Source organism: Heterodontus francisci, chromosome 42, assembly GCF_036365525.1.
Source record: "Heterodontus francisci isolate sHetFra1 chromosome 42, sHetFra1.hap1, whole genome shotgun sequence".
NCBI lineage: Eukaryota > Metazoa > Chordata > Chondrichthyes > Heterodontiformes > Heterodontidae > Heterodontus > Heterodontus francisci.
This window is the reverse complement of record NC_090412.1, coordinates 18,085,534-18,100,084: the sequence shown is the minus strand read 5'-3', so window position 1 is coordinate 18,100,084 and position 14,551 is coordinate 18,085,534. Positions and strand designations below refer to the sequence as shown.

At 44.0% G+C, this 14,551-nt stretch overlaps 1 protein-coding gene across 3 annotated transcripts in view; it reads left to right on the top strand.

The window, feature by feature from the left end:
- The window catches only part of wdfy4 (WDFY family member 4), a 235,402-nt gene that overhangs the window by 179,213 nt on the left and 41,638 nt on the right, over window positions 1-14,551 (top strand). For all 3 annotated transcript variants that reach the window (XM_068020681.1, XM_068020680.1, XM_068020682.1), the window contains exon 52: window positions 12,615-12,768. In XM_068020681.1, coding sequence (XP_067876782.1) covers window positions 12,615-12,768 — 154 coding nt within the window. The remainder of the gene's footprint in view (window positions 1-12,614; window positions 12,769-14,551) is intronic.

The following is a 14,551-nucleotide window of genomic DNA, read 5'->3' as shown; positions in this document are numbered from 1 at the left end:
CAGCCCTGACCAAAAGCACAAAGATGAAAAAAACAGTGGGCAGGCACATGGTAACAAAAAAGGATGATGAAACATACTAAAATAAATGTGCCTGCCCACTGTTCTTTTCCTGTTTGTGCTTTAGGCCAGGGCTGTTCATTAGTCTGTCATTTAACACCCTCTCTGCACTAATGCTTTGTCTTTCACCACACCATTAACACACCCTTTGCCTTTGCCCATGACCTCCTTGTCAGTTAAACTCTCGGTCCTATCAACACCTTCCCTTTTGTTCTATTTTCCCCCACCCCTGCTTTATTTGCTTAAAACCTATACATTTCTAACCTTTGCCAGTTGTGATGAAGGGTCACTGACACGAAACCTTAACTCTGCTTCACTCTCCCCAGATGCTGCCAGACCTGTTGAGTATTTCCAGCACTCTTTGTTTTTATTTCAGATTTCCAGCATCTGCAGTATTTTGCTTTGATTATAATGATTGGAAAGTTGGCTTTATTCCTTCTCATTGGCTAAAAGAGCCTGTTCTTGCGCAGCCAACAAACCACGTTTGAATTAAAGTAGATTGTTACTTGCCTCTGCACAGCATTCTATCTGTGGTTGACACTTCTATAAATGTAATAATAAGAAAACTTTAATATTTTATGAAAAGTTTTAAAACTGTTAAATATATGCAAAGTGCAAAAAGGATTAGAAAATTTGGGAGTTTTTTTGGCCTAAGACAATAGAATGTAAAAATAATAAAATGTTGTCGATTTTATTAGAGAAATGTGATGCATATTTGATGGCTGTAAACCAAATCCCACAGTAAAGAGATTAGCTGATACATAAAGCATTAGGCCACTGCAGATCCTATTTTTTATTCAAGTAATATCTTTAACCCAATTTGTCGCACTAACAACATTTTGCATGTATATTTCTTTTCTTTATTTGATATCAGTAATGCTTTTATCAGATATTATTGTCTCTCCCAAGAGACTGCTGTCACTACCTAAACCAAAAGTTGCATTAATGAAATGTATCAATCATTGTGTGCTTGCAGACAGGAAGAGTGCCTATCCAATTCAAAACATAATTTTAAAACAATGGAGCGCAGACTCCATACAGACTGGGAAGGTCCCAGATTCATTCCCTGGGCTGCAAGCCAGGACGCCTTGACTGACCTCAGGTGTCTCAGGATTAGCAAGGGGTAAAAATAATCAGTCAGGGCTCCTACTCATGACAGCTCTATGCTTAAAACAAAAGTGCATGTGTATGGACATTGGGTGAAAATAGAATCGGGCTCAGCTATGCTAACCTCCACAGTCAGTCACCCTGCTGCCATTCATGGCCTTGGCTCATGTATGAAGAAAGGTCACTCAGATAGGGGCTAGAGGACTGCCGGTGGAACCAAAGCTAGTCAATCCCTTCAGGGGAGGGGCAAGTAAGACAGAACTGTGAAAAAAGACAAATGGTGACATTTTTAGAAGTATTAGAAGCATAGATAAATTACGGCACAGAAGGAGGCCATTCAGCCCATCGTGTCTGCACCGGCCGAAAAAACTAGCCGTATAGGGCTTAAACTCACAACCCTGTGACTCAGACACTGAGCCAAGGGAAGTCTGTCTTTCAGAGATCTCAAAGCACCTTAGTGTTTGGTTAAAAAGTGGATGTTAGGGGGAGTGGGCGTTTGTTATTTTTAAAGTTTACTCCCAAGACTTTTTCTGCAGTTATTGTTACCTGTTAGCAATTGTTCTTTTTAATACAAAAATATTAACCAAAGACATAAATTTGTTTTCGCTGTGTTATATTATTCTTTCCCCCCCACTTATGCTGTTTGCAAATAATTGATTAAACTCCATTGTCCTACAGCGTTTCCTAGTCAGTGCCATAGCATTAAGATCAGGGAAGTTGCAATATTATTTGGGTAGGGTTGGCGTACAATTATTAAACTTTAATACAAATGTTTCTTCTTAAAAAGAGGTATCCACAGATGTAAAAAAAAATCCAGCTATTAAAATCATTAATCACAGCGTATATGTGGGTTGCCAATTCATGCTATCAGCTTCACTGACATTTCACGATTAGATTTCGTGTCTCTTGTGCAGTGCTGGTGTCAGCTACATATCAACTCTTTTTAGAGTAAATATATCTGTATTCAAAAGTTAGTTGGAAAAAGATCACAAAATTGTGTTGGGTTGCTTTATTGACAGTAACAATATGCATAATTCTGCCTGTAAAATGTGCTCTATTCTTAATTAAGGCTAAAATGTTCAATTTGGTACCATTTGGTCCTCATAATGCTTGAAATAAAAAAGCCCTTCTCTTCAATTCAGAATCTTGGCATAAGGTCTTCTTTCAAAGAATTTGCCTGCCTGAGTTGGGTGTTTTCTTTTGTTAGTTCTCAGCTCATCCACTAGATGGGGCACTGTACAGAAGTGAAGTCTTTCCATCACAGGAGAAAGGGTCACTTGTGTTCCCAGAACATTCTGTTCACTTTCAACAGAAAATCAATAGAGACAATGAGAAAAGGGAAACGCATGAGCGAGAGCGGGGGAAAATGTGAGGAAACAAGGCAGAGCAAAGAAATAAAAATGAATGAGACAGAGATAAAAGAAGACACGCAGAAAGACTTAGAGATAGAGTGAAAATAAGTTGTCACAATAACCAGAAAAAGAGGAACAGTCTGTGGTGAGAGAGGGAGAGACAGGAAATAGAGAGAGAGGTAGGACTGAAACAGGAATCAGAAAGGTGAATAGGAATTAGAGGAGAGGACTGAGTTAAGCATTCAAGCAAGAGTGATAGAGTCAGAGAGGGATGGGAACAGAGAGAAAGAGATAGAGAGATAGAAGCCGAGACCTTTTGCTGCTGCTCTATTCTCCCGATAGCTTGCTACCTGCCTGTTACCCCCTCCAAGGAGAATTCAAAGCTCTGAGCAGATTGGGAGCTGTCTACTCTAACTGAAACATAGCTTCCTGTTCCTGTGTCTGACCATGTTGAATTGTCAGGATGCAGCAAATACAGGAAATTCAGGCAGCTGCCCTTACCAACCTGCAATCCAATATTTCTTTATACGCTGAGCCCAGGCCATCCAATGCAGCCAAGCACAGGAAGAGGAACCCCTACCCCAATATTTCTTGCAGTTTTATGAGCCCTGTACTATCACTTTTGTGCAATGGAGCAGTGGTTTGGGGATGTGCATCGAGGCGCAGCCAGTAGTATAACTAATGAATCCAGCTCGTAGTTTGACATCAGTGAAGGCCTGAGGTGTGAAAGTATTTCCAGGAGGTAGTCGCCACTGCATGGATTTCACACCTGCTGCAGTATAACTGCAGGCCAGTGCGAGCCCGAGCTTTAACAAGTCCCCAAATAATATGTTGGAAGGCCTGGGCCCTCTTGAAGTAATCAGTGTAGTGGGATTGCTGTCCTCCATGTAATTTCAACGAGCCCCATGCAAGCTCTAAGCTTAGACTGGAAGCTGAAGATGACAATCATCTGCCAGTCCTCCATATTGTCAAGAACGACTGGGGCATCTGTGTGCACCAAGATGAACTTTGTCCCTATGTGTGTGTTCTGTTACAAGAGACTGGGCAACCACAATCCAAAACGGTAAGATTTAGGCACCTCCGGTATTCAGAGGTGAATGGAAAATGCTTCAATTCGAAGCTGTTCCAAATTTCTTCTACGCCACATCTGTTAACATTCCATCCTCAAACATGGTACCTGAAAATGTATCTTTCAAATAACTCTAATAGTGAGTATTACGCTGTGTAAATTAACGTACACATTACTTGGCAACAACATGGCATTAAATGCCGTGTGTCTTTTTAGTATTTATTCTAAACATGGTGCAATGTATAAACCCAAAAGAAATAGAATACAAGGAGTAATAGGATCCTTAATTTAATCTGTATTCTTTTTCATCAATAATGCTAAACGACATACAGTAAATAGCTGGGAGAGTTATAATCTTGATAGGGACAATGTACAAAAGGAGATTTAAAATTGGCAATATGTTCCTACCAGTGAGACAGCTATAAGAGTATGAAGCTAGCAAAATCGTTGTTCAGTGAACGTTCCAAAGCTTTCTTAACCGTGGCCATGGAGAGTTAAAGGGAGACTGTAAAAAAAAAACAACCAAAAAAAAAGATAGCCTGAAGGAGCTGCAAGAAGACAATAAAATGTAATAAAACTTGGCTTAGGAGGAGCTGAATGTAGCCGGTAAAATTTAATAAAAATGGCCTGGAGGTGTTAGAGAGAGGCTGAAATATAATAAAAAGCGAATGGGGAAGTTACAATCAGCCGTCAAAGGCAAACAGAGAAAAGACCTGGTAGAGTATTAACAATAGATTAGAATGGAATTTGATATTCACATCTTAACAGTAGCACTGGGAAGATTAATGACATAGGCGGAAAGGCGTAATCACTTCCAGTGACATTGACCTAGATGTGGTCACAAAACAGACACTATTGTCTAATTACAATATTTTGTTTAACAGATTGTGGGTTTAAACTGTACAATAGCACTGTACTGATGTTATTTATTGAGTGCAGCAGTCCACTAGCAGTTCCACTGTCCATGAGTTGCTGTATCTTCACCCTTGTGAAATCAATGAACAGAATCTCACTGGTACAGTATTCTGCAATCCTTGAAAATAATTTTCAGGAGTTATTTTTCCAGCTTTCTCCCTCCTTCCCTGAGATCTCTTACCCCTGCTGGAAACCCAAATGTCCTGAACCCTCCGACACTTGCTGGGTCCCAAGAGCCCACGTGAGTTTGTGCCCTGGAATTAGATCATTTCAGACCTCTAATCTCAGCTAGTATAAGAAGACTGGACCTGGAGGCGGGTTGGTTATCTTCTCTCGCAGTGGATTGGCTCCAGCAAAAGCAGAAGATTCAAAATAATATTTTTTGGCCCAGTTGGGCCTCGTGGGCTGGGAAGTGAGGGGGGAGTATGGGGGTGAGGGGGAGTATGGGGATGAGGGGTTTGGAGCTGGGGTGAATGGGGATTATGGGGGGGGGGGTGAATGGGGAGTATGGGGGTGAGGGGTTTGGGGCTGGGAGTGAATAGGGAGTATGGGGGGGGTGAGGAGTGTGGTTCTAGGGTTGATGGGCAGGTGTGGGAAATGAAGGGTTGGGATGTTGAGTGTTGTTTGGTGTGGGGGTGAGAGGGGATGTTGGGGGTGAGGGCTGGTGTGGGGGATGGGGTCAGGTAGAGGAGAAAAGCAGCTCTTTGCCTTACAATGGGGAAATGGGGGGAGGGGGGTTGGAATCAGGTGAGAATGGGGACAGGCATTGTTGATGCACCGTTACAGACAGCGGCCCAACCTGGTCTACACAGATGACTGGGGATGGTGGCAGGTTGGGCAAGGCCTCTGCTCCCTGGCATGTAAACCATGAGACCTGGTTCCCAGAAATTGCATGGCCTGCATTTTTAACAGAATGAAGTTACAGTGTAGAACCCAAACAATCTGACCCCCCCAAAAAATCAAGTGATTGAAACCTTTGTGATTACTCAGTCCACCATTAACCAGGACTAAAATATCAGCCTGCACTAGCCAAGGTAACACAAGGATATAGCACACAGGATAAAGCCTGTCTCCTAAACTTGCAGGAACTAAACAGATCCAAGTCAAATTAGAATCAACTTGATTAACCAGGTGTCTATCTTAAGACTCCAAGATCAAGTTAGATTTAAGATAAGAATGTATATTAACACATTAAGTTCTGTGGTCTCACCCTAGTTTTCAAATCCCTCCATAGCCTCACCCTCTCTCTCTCTAACTTCCTCCAGCCCTACCACCCTCTCTGTTCAATCCCAATTTTAATTGTTCCACCTTTGACAGCCGTGCCTTCAACTGTTGGCTCTAAACACCGAAATTCCCTCCCTAAACCTCTCCGCAGTTCTACTTCTCTCTCCTCCTTTAAGATGCCCCTTAAAACTTACCTCTTTGGACCAAGCTTTTGGTCAACTTTCCCAATATCTCCTTATGTGCCTTGGTGTCAAATTTTCTTTGATAGCGCTCCTGCACCTTTGGGATGTCTTGCTACATGAAAGGTGCTATATTAATAAAAGTTGTTGGTCACTGACTAAACAGAAGGAACACAGTAGTTATTGAGCTGGATCTAAAGCCTGCCAGGAGTTAAGTGTTAAGAATGAAAACAGAACAAATATTTTACCAAATGAAAATAATGCACGAGAAGGTATGTTTTTTCCAATTTCTGTTCATTTTGGCCCAATAATGATGAAAATCTCTACCTAAAATGATACTGGAACTAAGATTTTGGCTAAATGTATTATTATTTTAGGAATAAACGGGTCTTTTTCCGGGTGGCAGGCAGTGACTACTGGGGTACTGCAGGGATCAGTGCTTGGGCCCCCAACTATTCACAATATATATTAATGACTTGGGTGAGGGAACTAAATGTAACATTTCTAAGTTTGCAGATGACACAAAGCTGGGGGGGAAAGTGAGCTGTGAGGAGGATGCAAAGAGGCTCCAATGTGATTTGGACAAGTTGGGTGAGTGGGCAAATGCATGGCAGATGCAGTGTAACGTGGATAAATGTGAGGTTATCCACTTTGGTTGTTAAAACAGAAAGGCAGATTATTATCTGAATGGTGATAGATTGGGAAAGGGGGAGGTGCAACGAGACCTGGGTGTCCTTCTACACTAGTCGCTGAAAGCAAGCATTCAGGTGCAGCAAGCAATGAGGAAAGCGAATGGTATGTTGGCCTTCATTGCAAGAGGATTTGAGTACAGGAGCAAGGATGTCTTACTGCAGTTATACAGGGCCTTGGTGAGACTACATCTGGAGTATTGTGTGCAGTTTTGGTCTACTTATCTGAGGAAGGAAGTTCTTGCCTTGGAGGGAGTGCAAAGAAGATTTACCAGGCTGACTCCTGGGATGGCAAGATTGACGTATGAGGAGAGATTGGATCAACTAGGCCTATATTCACTAGAGTTTAGAAGAATGAGAGGGGATCTCATAGAAACCTATGCAATTCTAACAGGACTAGACAGGCTAGATGCAGGGAGGATGTTCCCAATGACTGGGGAGTCCAGAACCAGGGATCACAGTCTCATACAGGGTGTGCCATTTAGAACCGAGATGAGGAGAAATTTCTTCACAAAGAGGGTGGTGAACCTGTGGAATTCTCTACCGCAGAAGGCCAAGTCATTAAATATATTCAAGAAGGAGATAAATATATTTCTTAAAGCCAAAGGGATGAAGGGATATGGTGAGAAAGCGGGAACAGGGTACTGAATTAGATTATCAGCCATGATCTTTTTTGAATGGCGGAGCAGGCCCGAAGGGCCGAATGGCCTACTCCTGCTCCTATTTTCGCTGTTTCTGTGTTTATTAAGAACTTGTTGGAGGGGGAGGATGGAATATTTACAGGGACACACGCGTTGCAGAAGCTGTCAATTTCTGATCAGCAGAAGGGAGTTGGGTACAGAGTGGAAACACAGTCGTGGCTGCCCCAAGGCATAACCCCAGCCCCAAAATAGGATCACTGTGCAAAGGGGGACTTGAAATTTGGTCAGGAGATGACCTTGACAATGCTCAGGTGGTGGGGAGATTGGTCACTCAGTGCTTGGGCATTGGACGGGGTTGTCCCTCCCCCCTCCCTCCGGCATCGCAGGGACAGAAGAACGGGGGCAAATCTGCCAAGGACAACTGTGTGGCCACTTGTCCAAAAGGCAGACGGCGGCTGGAAATGGGGGCACAACTGTTAGATTTTGGGTGCAGTGACGATGAGAGGCAACACCCTCTGCAGGAATGGCAGAACCCTGGGCATCAGGAGCGCACGGGAGAAGAAACAGGGACAGGAAGGGAATGGAGGCCAAACCTGAACACGGGATCTACCACTGAAGACAGCACTACCTGGAGATGACCGAGACCCAGTGTTGCAGGAGACTGCAACTCTTCAGGCAGATGGTCTCAGACATCAGTGCCCTCATCGCCGAAGATGTCACACCTCACAGCACTGGTCGCCATGCCCTGCCTGTGGCTGTCAAATTCACTATGGCTTGAACTACTACGCTTCATGCTCCTTCCAATGATCAACTGCAGACCTTAGTGGCATCTCAAAAATGGCTGGCACTTCACTGCATCTCACTGGTCACTGATGCTGTCTTTGCCAGAGCTGGACAGTACATTCATTTCATGACAGACATGGCCTCACAGGGACAGAGGGCATTGGTTTTCACCTCCATAGCTGGATTCCCCCAGGTGCAAGGCATCATTGATTGCACCCGGTGACCACCCGCTCATCGTCATCTAAAGGAATGGCTTTCACTCCCTCAATGTCCAACTGCTCTGTGACCAGAACAAGAGCTTCCTCCACCTGTGCATGCATTTTTCTGGCAGCTGCCATGACTCCTTCATCCTTTGCCCGTCCAGGTTGTCTTCGATCTTCACTCCAACCCCCAAAGTGCGTGGATGAATCCTGGGGCACAAGGGACATCGCTTGAAGAGCTGGCTACTGACCCCTCTATGGGAGCCCCAGACAGAGGCCCAGAGGTGATACAACCAATGCCATCTGCTCAGTAGGAGATCCACTGAGCAGGCCATCAGCCTTCTGAAGTTGTGAATCCAGTGCCTGGACTGTCTAGGTGGTGCCCTTCAATACCATCCTCCAAGGGTCTCAGTCTTTGTGGTGATCTGCTGTGCTCTCCATTATATCGCCCTTCAGAGAGGTGTGGACCTTGAGGACAGTAAGGCCCTGGAAGGAGACTGCTCAGTGGAGGAGTAGGAGGGGTATCAGAAATAGGAGCAGGAAGAGGCTTTTCAGCCCCTCGAGCCTGCTCTGCCATTCAGTAAGATCATGACTGATCTGACTGTGGCCGAAACTCCACTTTCCTGCCTGCCCCCCATAACCCTTGACTCCTTTGTAGATTAAAAATCTGTCCAACGCAGCTTTGAATATATTCAATGACACAGCCTCCACTGCTCTCTGTATGAGAGAATTCCAAAGATTAACAATCCTCTGAGAGAAGAAATTCCTCCTAAAGAAAAGGGAGACCCCTTAGTTTGAAACAGTGCTCCCTAGTTCTAGATTCCCATGTGGGATACATCCTTTCAGCATCTACCCTGTCAAGCCCCCTCTGAATCTTATATGTTTCAATGAGATCACCTCTCATTCTTCTAAACTGAGTATAGGCCCAACCTGCTCAACCTTTCGTCATAAAACAACCCCTTCATCCCAGAAATCAGCCTCGTGAACCTCCTCTGAACTGCTTCCAATGCAAATATATCGCTCCTTATGTAAGGAGACCAAAACTGTACACAGTATGTTAGGTATGATCTCTGCAATGCCCTGTACGGTTGTAGCAAGACTTCCCTACTTTTATACTTCATCCCCCTTGCAATAAATGGCAACATTCCATTTGCCTTCCTAATTACTTGTTGTACTTGCATGCTAACTTTTTGTGATTCATGTACAACCTTTCGGTTTTTTTTATTTCCAAAATATACTTTATTCATAGAAATCTGTAAAAGATACATTACCAAACAGTTTCAAACAGCACCAAGTCAAAAAATACAAATAGTGCAAAGGAGGTCAGTTTCCTTCAATACAATCATGAGTTGCCTCACAACCCTTCCATTTCATTTGTTATGCCAAATACATTTTTACATTTTACAGCGCACAAAATTTTCCCGATACAGTTCGAGGGGTTTCCCATGGATCCAGCCCCTCCGTTCAGCTTGGTGGGGGGACCTTACGCAGTGGTCTTTCCCCATTGGGCCTTTGCTGCGGCTGCCGCAAGCTTTAGTGCGTCCCTCAGCACGTAGTCCTGGACCTTGGAATGTGCCAGTCTGCAACATTCGGTGGTGGACAACTCTTTGCACCGGAAGACCAGCAAGTTTCGGGCAGACCAAAGGGCCTCACAACCTTTTGTGATTCTGCAGTCTCTCTCCGTGTAAATAATTTTCTGCTTTGCTATTTCTCCTGCCAAAGTGGACTACCTCATATTTTCCCGCATTATACTCCATCTGCCAAATTTTTGCCCACTCACTTAACCTATCTATATCTCTCTGCAGGCACTTTGTGTCTTCCTCACAGCTTGCTTTCCTACCTATCTTTGTATTTTTCACAAATTTGGCTACAATACACTCGGTCCCTTCATCCAGGTCATTAATATAGATTGTAAATAATTGAGGCCCCAGCACTGATCCCTGTGGCACTCCACTAGTTACAGTTTGCCAATCTGAAAATGCCCCATTTATTGTGACTCTGTTTCCAGTTAGTTAGTCGATCCTCTATCCATGCTAATATATTACCGCCAACACCATGAGCTTGTATCTTGTGCAGTAACCTTTCATGTGGCACCTTATCAAACGGATATCCAAATATACTACATCTACTGGTTCTCCTTTATCCACCCTGCTTGTTACTTCCTCAAAAAACTCCAAGAAATCTGTCAAACATGATTTCCCTTTCATAAAACCACATTGACTCTGCCTGTATGATGATTTTCTAAGTGTCTTGCTACTCCTTCCTTAATAATGGATTTTCCCAATGACCGATGTGAGGCTATCTGGCCTATAGTTTTCTGCTTCCCAGAATCTACGGAATCTTGGAAGATTACAACCAATGCAGCCACAATCTCTACAGCCACTTCTTTTAAGACCCTAGAATGCAGCCCATCAGGTTCAGTGGACTTGTCAGCCTTTAGTCCCATTAGTTTTCCTAGTACTTTTTCTCCTGTGATAGTGATTGTTTTAAGTTCCTCCCTCCCTTTTGCCACTTGATTTTCTGCTATTCTCGAGATGCTTTTTGACTCTTCTACTTTGAGGACAGATGCAAAATACTTGTTCAAAGTCTCTGCCATTTCCTTGTTTCCCATTATTAATTCCCCAGTCTCGCCCTCTACAGGACCAAAACAGGAGCAGGAGGTGAGAGGAGGCAGAGAGAGATGACACTGAACAGAGAGGTGTCCCTACTGCATGATGAGGTGGCCTGCTCCTGCCACCCTTGGGGAAGAGGACCTCCCCCACCCTCCTCATGGCCTCCAGCATTAGATCCAAGTTGGCTTTGGTGAAGTGAGGTTCTGCCCTGCCCTCTGTGCTCGCTTCCCCCTGGTGCAGTGGAAGGCTTGGGCACAAATTGCAGCTCATTCCTTCAGGACAACCAAAAGGCTCAGTGATGGCTGCCATGGGGAGTCTAAATCAGTCCCATAATTCATCTGACTCACCTCCGTTCCTGCCCCCACTTGCTCTAAGTGGACAGGAAACCCGACTCCCCACCCGCAAACCTGAACTTTAATCGATTTCCCACCACAGGCGGGTTTCTAACCCAAAAACAAACCCAGCTCCTGTTTCCTGTCTCTGTGGCTTAAATTCAGCATTATTTACTTATCCGTAAAAACTGAACAGTTGGGGGTCTTTCGTCTGGAAAAGAGAAAGCTGAAGGGTGACTTAATGAGGTCTGTAAGATAATGACAGAGTAGGCGTAAAGAAACGTATCCACTTTTGCAGGAGTCACAAACTAGGGGTCATAAATATATGATAGACACTAATAAATCCAATAGGGAATTCAGGAGAAGCTTCTTTACCCAACGAATAGTAAAAATGTAGAACCGCTACCACAAGGAATAGTTGAGGCAAATACATCAACAACAACTTATATTTATATAGCGCCTTTAGTGTAATTCACAGGTGCTTCACAGGAACTTATAAAGCAAAATTAGACACCAAGCTACATAAGGCAATGTTAGAACGGATGGCCAAAAACTTGGCCAAAGAGGTAGGTTTTAAGGAGTTTTAGGGAGGGAATTCCAGAGCTTAGAGCCTAGGCAGCTGAAGGCACAGCCATCAATGGTAGAAAAGATATCTTGGAGGGATTTGAAAACAATTTTAAAATTGAGGCTTGCTTAACTGGGAGCTGATGTAAATCAAGGAGCACATGGGATGATGGTGCGAGTAAGGACGTGGGCAGCAGAGTTTTGGATGCACAGAAGTTTATAGAGAGTAGAGTGTGGGGGACTGGCCAGGAGTGCGTTGGAATAGTCAAGTCTAGAGGTAACAAAGGCACGGATGAGGATTTCAGCAGCAGATGAGCTGAGGAATAGTATGGATGCATTTAAGGCGGAGCTAGATAGGCACATGAGGGAGAAAGGTTATGCTGATAGGGTAAGATGAAGTAAGCTGGGAGGTGGCTTGGGTGTAGAGAAAACACTGGCACAGACCAGTTGGACTGATTGCCTTGTTTCTGTGCTTGCTCTACACTCACCTTTGTGACTAATTTTCTGATATAGGTAGGGTTCCCAATCCTCCAGGAGTCTCCTGGAATTAAAAATTAATCTCCAGGACACTGCTGCCAGCAACCTGGGGAAAAATCATATTAATAAAGGTAATTTTTTTTGCTTTCCTTGTACACTGACATAAAAAATATTGGAGTTGGAGAGGCTGATCAAGGCTGTTTGACTGGGCAGGGCACTTGAAGACAGGTGATCATGTGACCAAACCTCTAGGATTGTGTCCAAGCAGAATTGGCGACCCTTAAAGGAATCTTTCAGTGAGAGGAGAGATTCTCAGAAGATATAAGATTGATGATTCCTTGTTACTTTTTAGTGCATGCAAATGGAAACGTTGGACAGGGGCAAAAATGACAAGAAATGTTGCATGTTTTCAGGGGGGAAGTTTCGACGTGGCGGACAGGATGTTTTTCAGCATCAAGAAAGAATGGGAATCATCCTCCAGAGATAACATGAGCGACGTCAGAGAGCTGATCCCAGACTTCTTCTACCTGCCTGATTTCCTGCTTAATCATAACAGTCTCGAATTCGGTATGTAAGAGAGAAAGGGCTGGATTTATAATGTGCTGTGACGCCATTTTTCAGGGCAGCCCAAAGTGTTTCACATTCAACAAATTATTTTGAGTGCAGTCACTGTAAGTGTGGCAGCCAACCTGCTGCACACAAAGCAAATGAGATGATTGGCCAGTTCACTAGTTTTTATTGGTGTTGGTTGATGGATAAATGTGAATACTCCCTGCTCTAAGTGCCATGAAAGAAAATAACTTGCATTTATATAGCATAATTCACGACCTCAGGATATCCCAAAGTGCTTTACGGGCAATGAATTATTTTGCAAGTGTAGTTATTGTTGTTAGGCAGGAATGAAATCTTTTCAATCCTCCTGGTTTAATGTTAATGATAATGCAGCACTCCCCGTGGATGCACTATCCTCTCAAGTTAGACTGTGTTTTCAAGTACAAGAGTGAGATTTGAGCTTATAATCTTCAGAGTCAGAGACAAAGAGTGCTGCCAACTGAACCACACTAATCTAAAATAATTGTCACTCTTTAGTGGGAAAATGGCTTGCATTGATATCACACATTGTGTTGTTCACCCAGTGAATGACTTAATAAAGTGCAGTGACTGTGGAGGCTAATAGACCTGCTAGTCTGTACCAGTAACATCACATAAAAGCGATGAAATGAATGTCCAGTTAATCTGTTATTGTGGCGTCACGCTTTATATCATCTTATATAGTATTTCGTATGTACTTGAATCACTAGAAACAGGCAGAGGGGAGCAAAGCTTTTTGGAAGGTCTCAACTCAAGTTCCAGGTAGATAATGGTGGCAGACGAGGACTAGACTGGACGAGTAATCCAGAGGCCTAGCCTAATGCTCCAGAGAGAAACCCACCACGGCAGTTGGGGGAATTTAAATTCAATTAATTAATAAATCTGGAATAAAATGGGAATAATGATCGCGAAACTACCTTGTCATAAAAACCCATCTGGTTCACGAATATCCTTCAGGGTAGGAAATCTGCTGTCCTTACCCAGTCTTACCTGATCTGGCCTACATGTGACTCCAAATCCACAGCAATGTGTTTGACTTTCAGTATCCCTCTGAAATGGCCTAGCAAGCCACTCAGTTGTATCAAACCGCTACAAAGAAGAACAAAACCAGACGGACCACCCTGCACCCACCTAGGCACCAGAAATGATAAAGGCACACCCTGCCAAGTTGACCCTGCAAAGTCCTCCTTCCTAACATCTGGGGGCTTATGCGGAAGATGGGTGAGCTGTCCCACAGACTAGTCAAGCAACAGCCTGACATATTCATGCTCACCGAATCACATCTTACAACCAATGCCCTAGACTCCTCCATCACCGTTCCTAGGTATGTCCAGTCTCACTGGCCAGACAGACACAGCAGAGGTGGCAGCACAGTGGTATATAATTGGGAGGGAGTTGCCCTGGGAGTCCTGAACATTGACTCCAGACCTCATGAAATCTCATGGTATCAGGTCAAACATGGGCAAGGAAACCTCCTGCTAATTACCACTTACCGCCCTCCCTCAGCTGATGAATCAGTACTCCTCCATGTTGAACACCACTTGGAAGAAGCATTGAGGGGAGCAAGGGCACAGAATGTACTCTGGGTGGGGGACTTTCATACCCATTACCAAGAGTTGCTTCATAGCACCACTGCAGACTGAGCTGGCCAAGTCCTGAAGGGCATATCTGCAAACTGGACCTGAGGGAGCTGGTGAGAGAACCAACAATAGGGAAAAACCTACTTAACCTTGTGCTCACAAGTCTACCTGTCACAGGT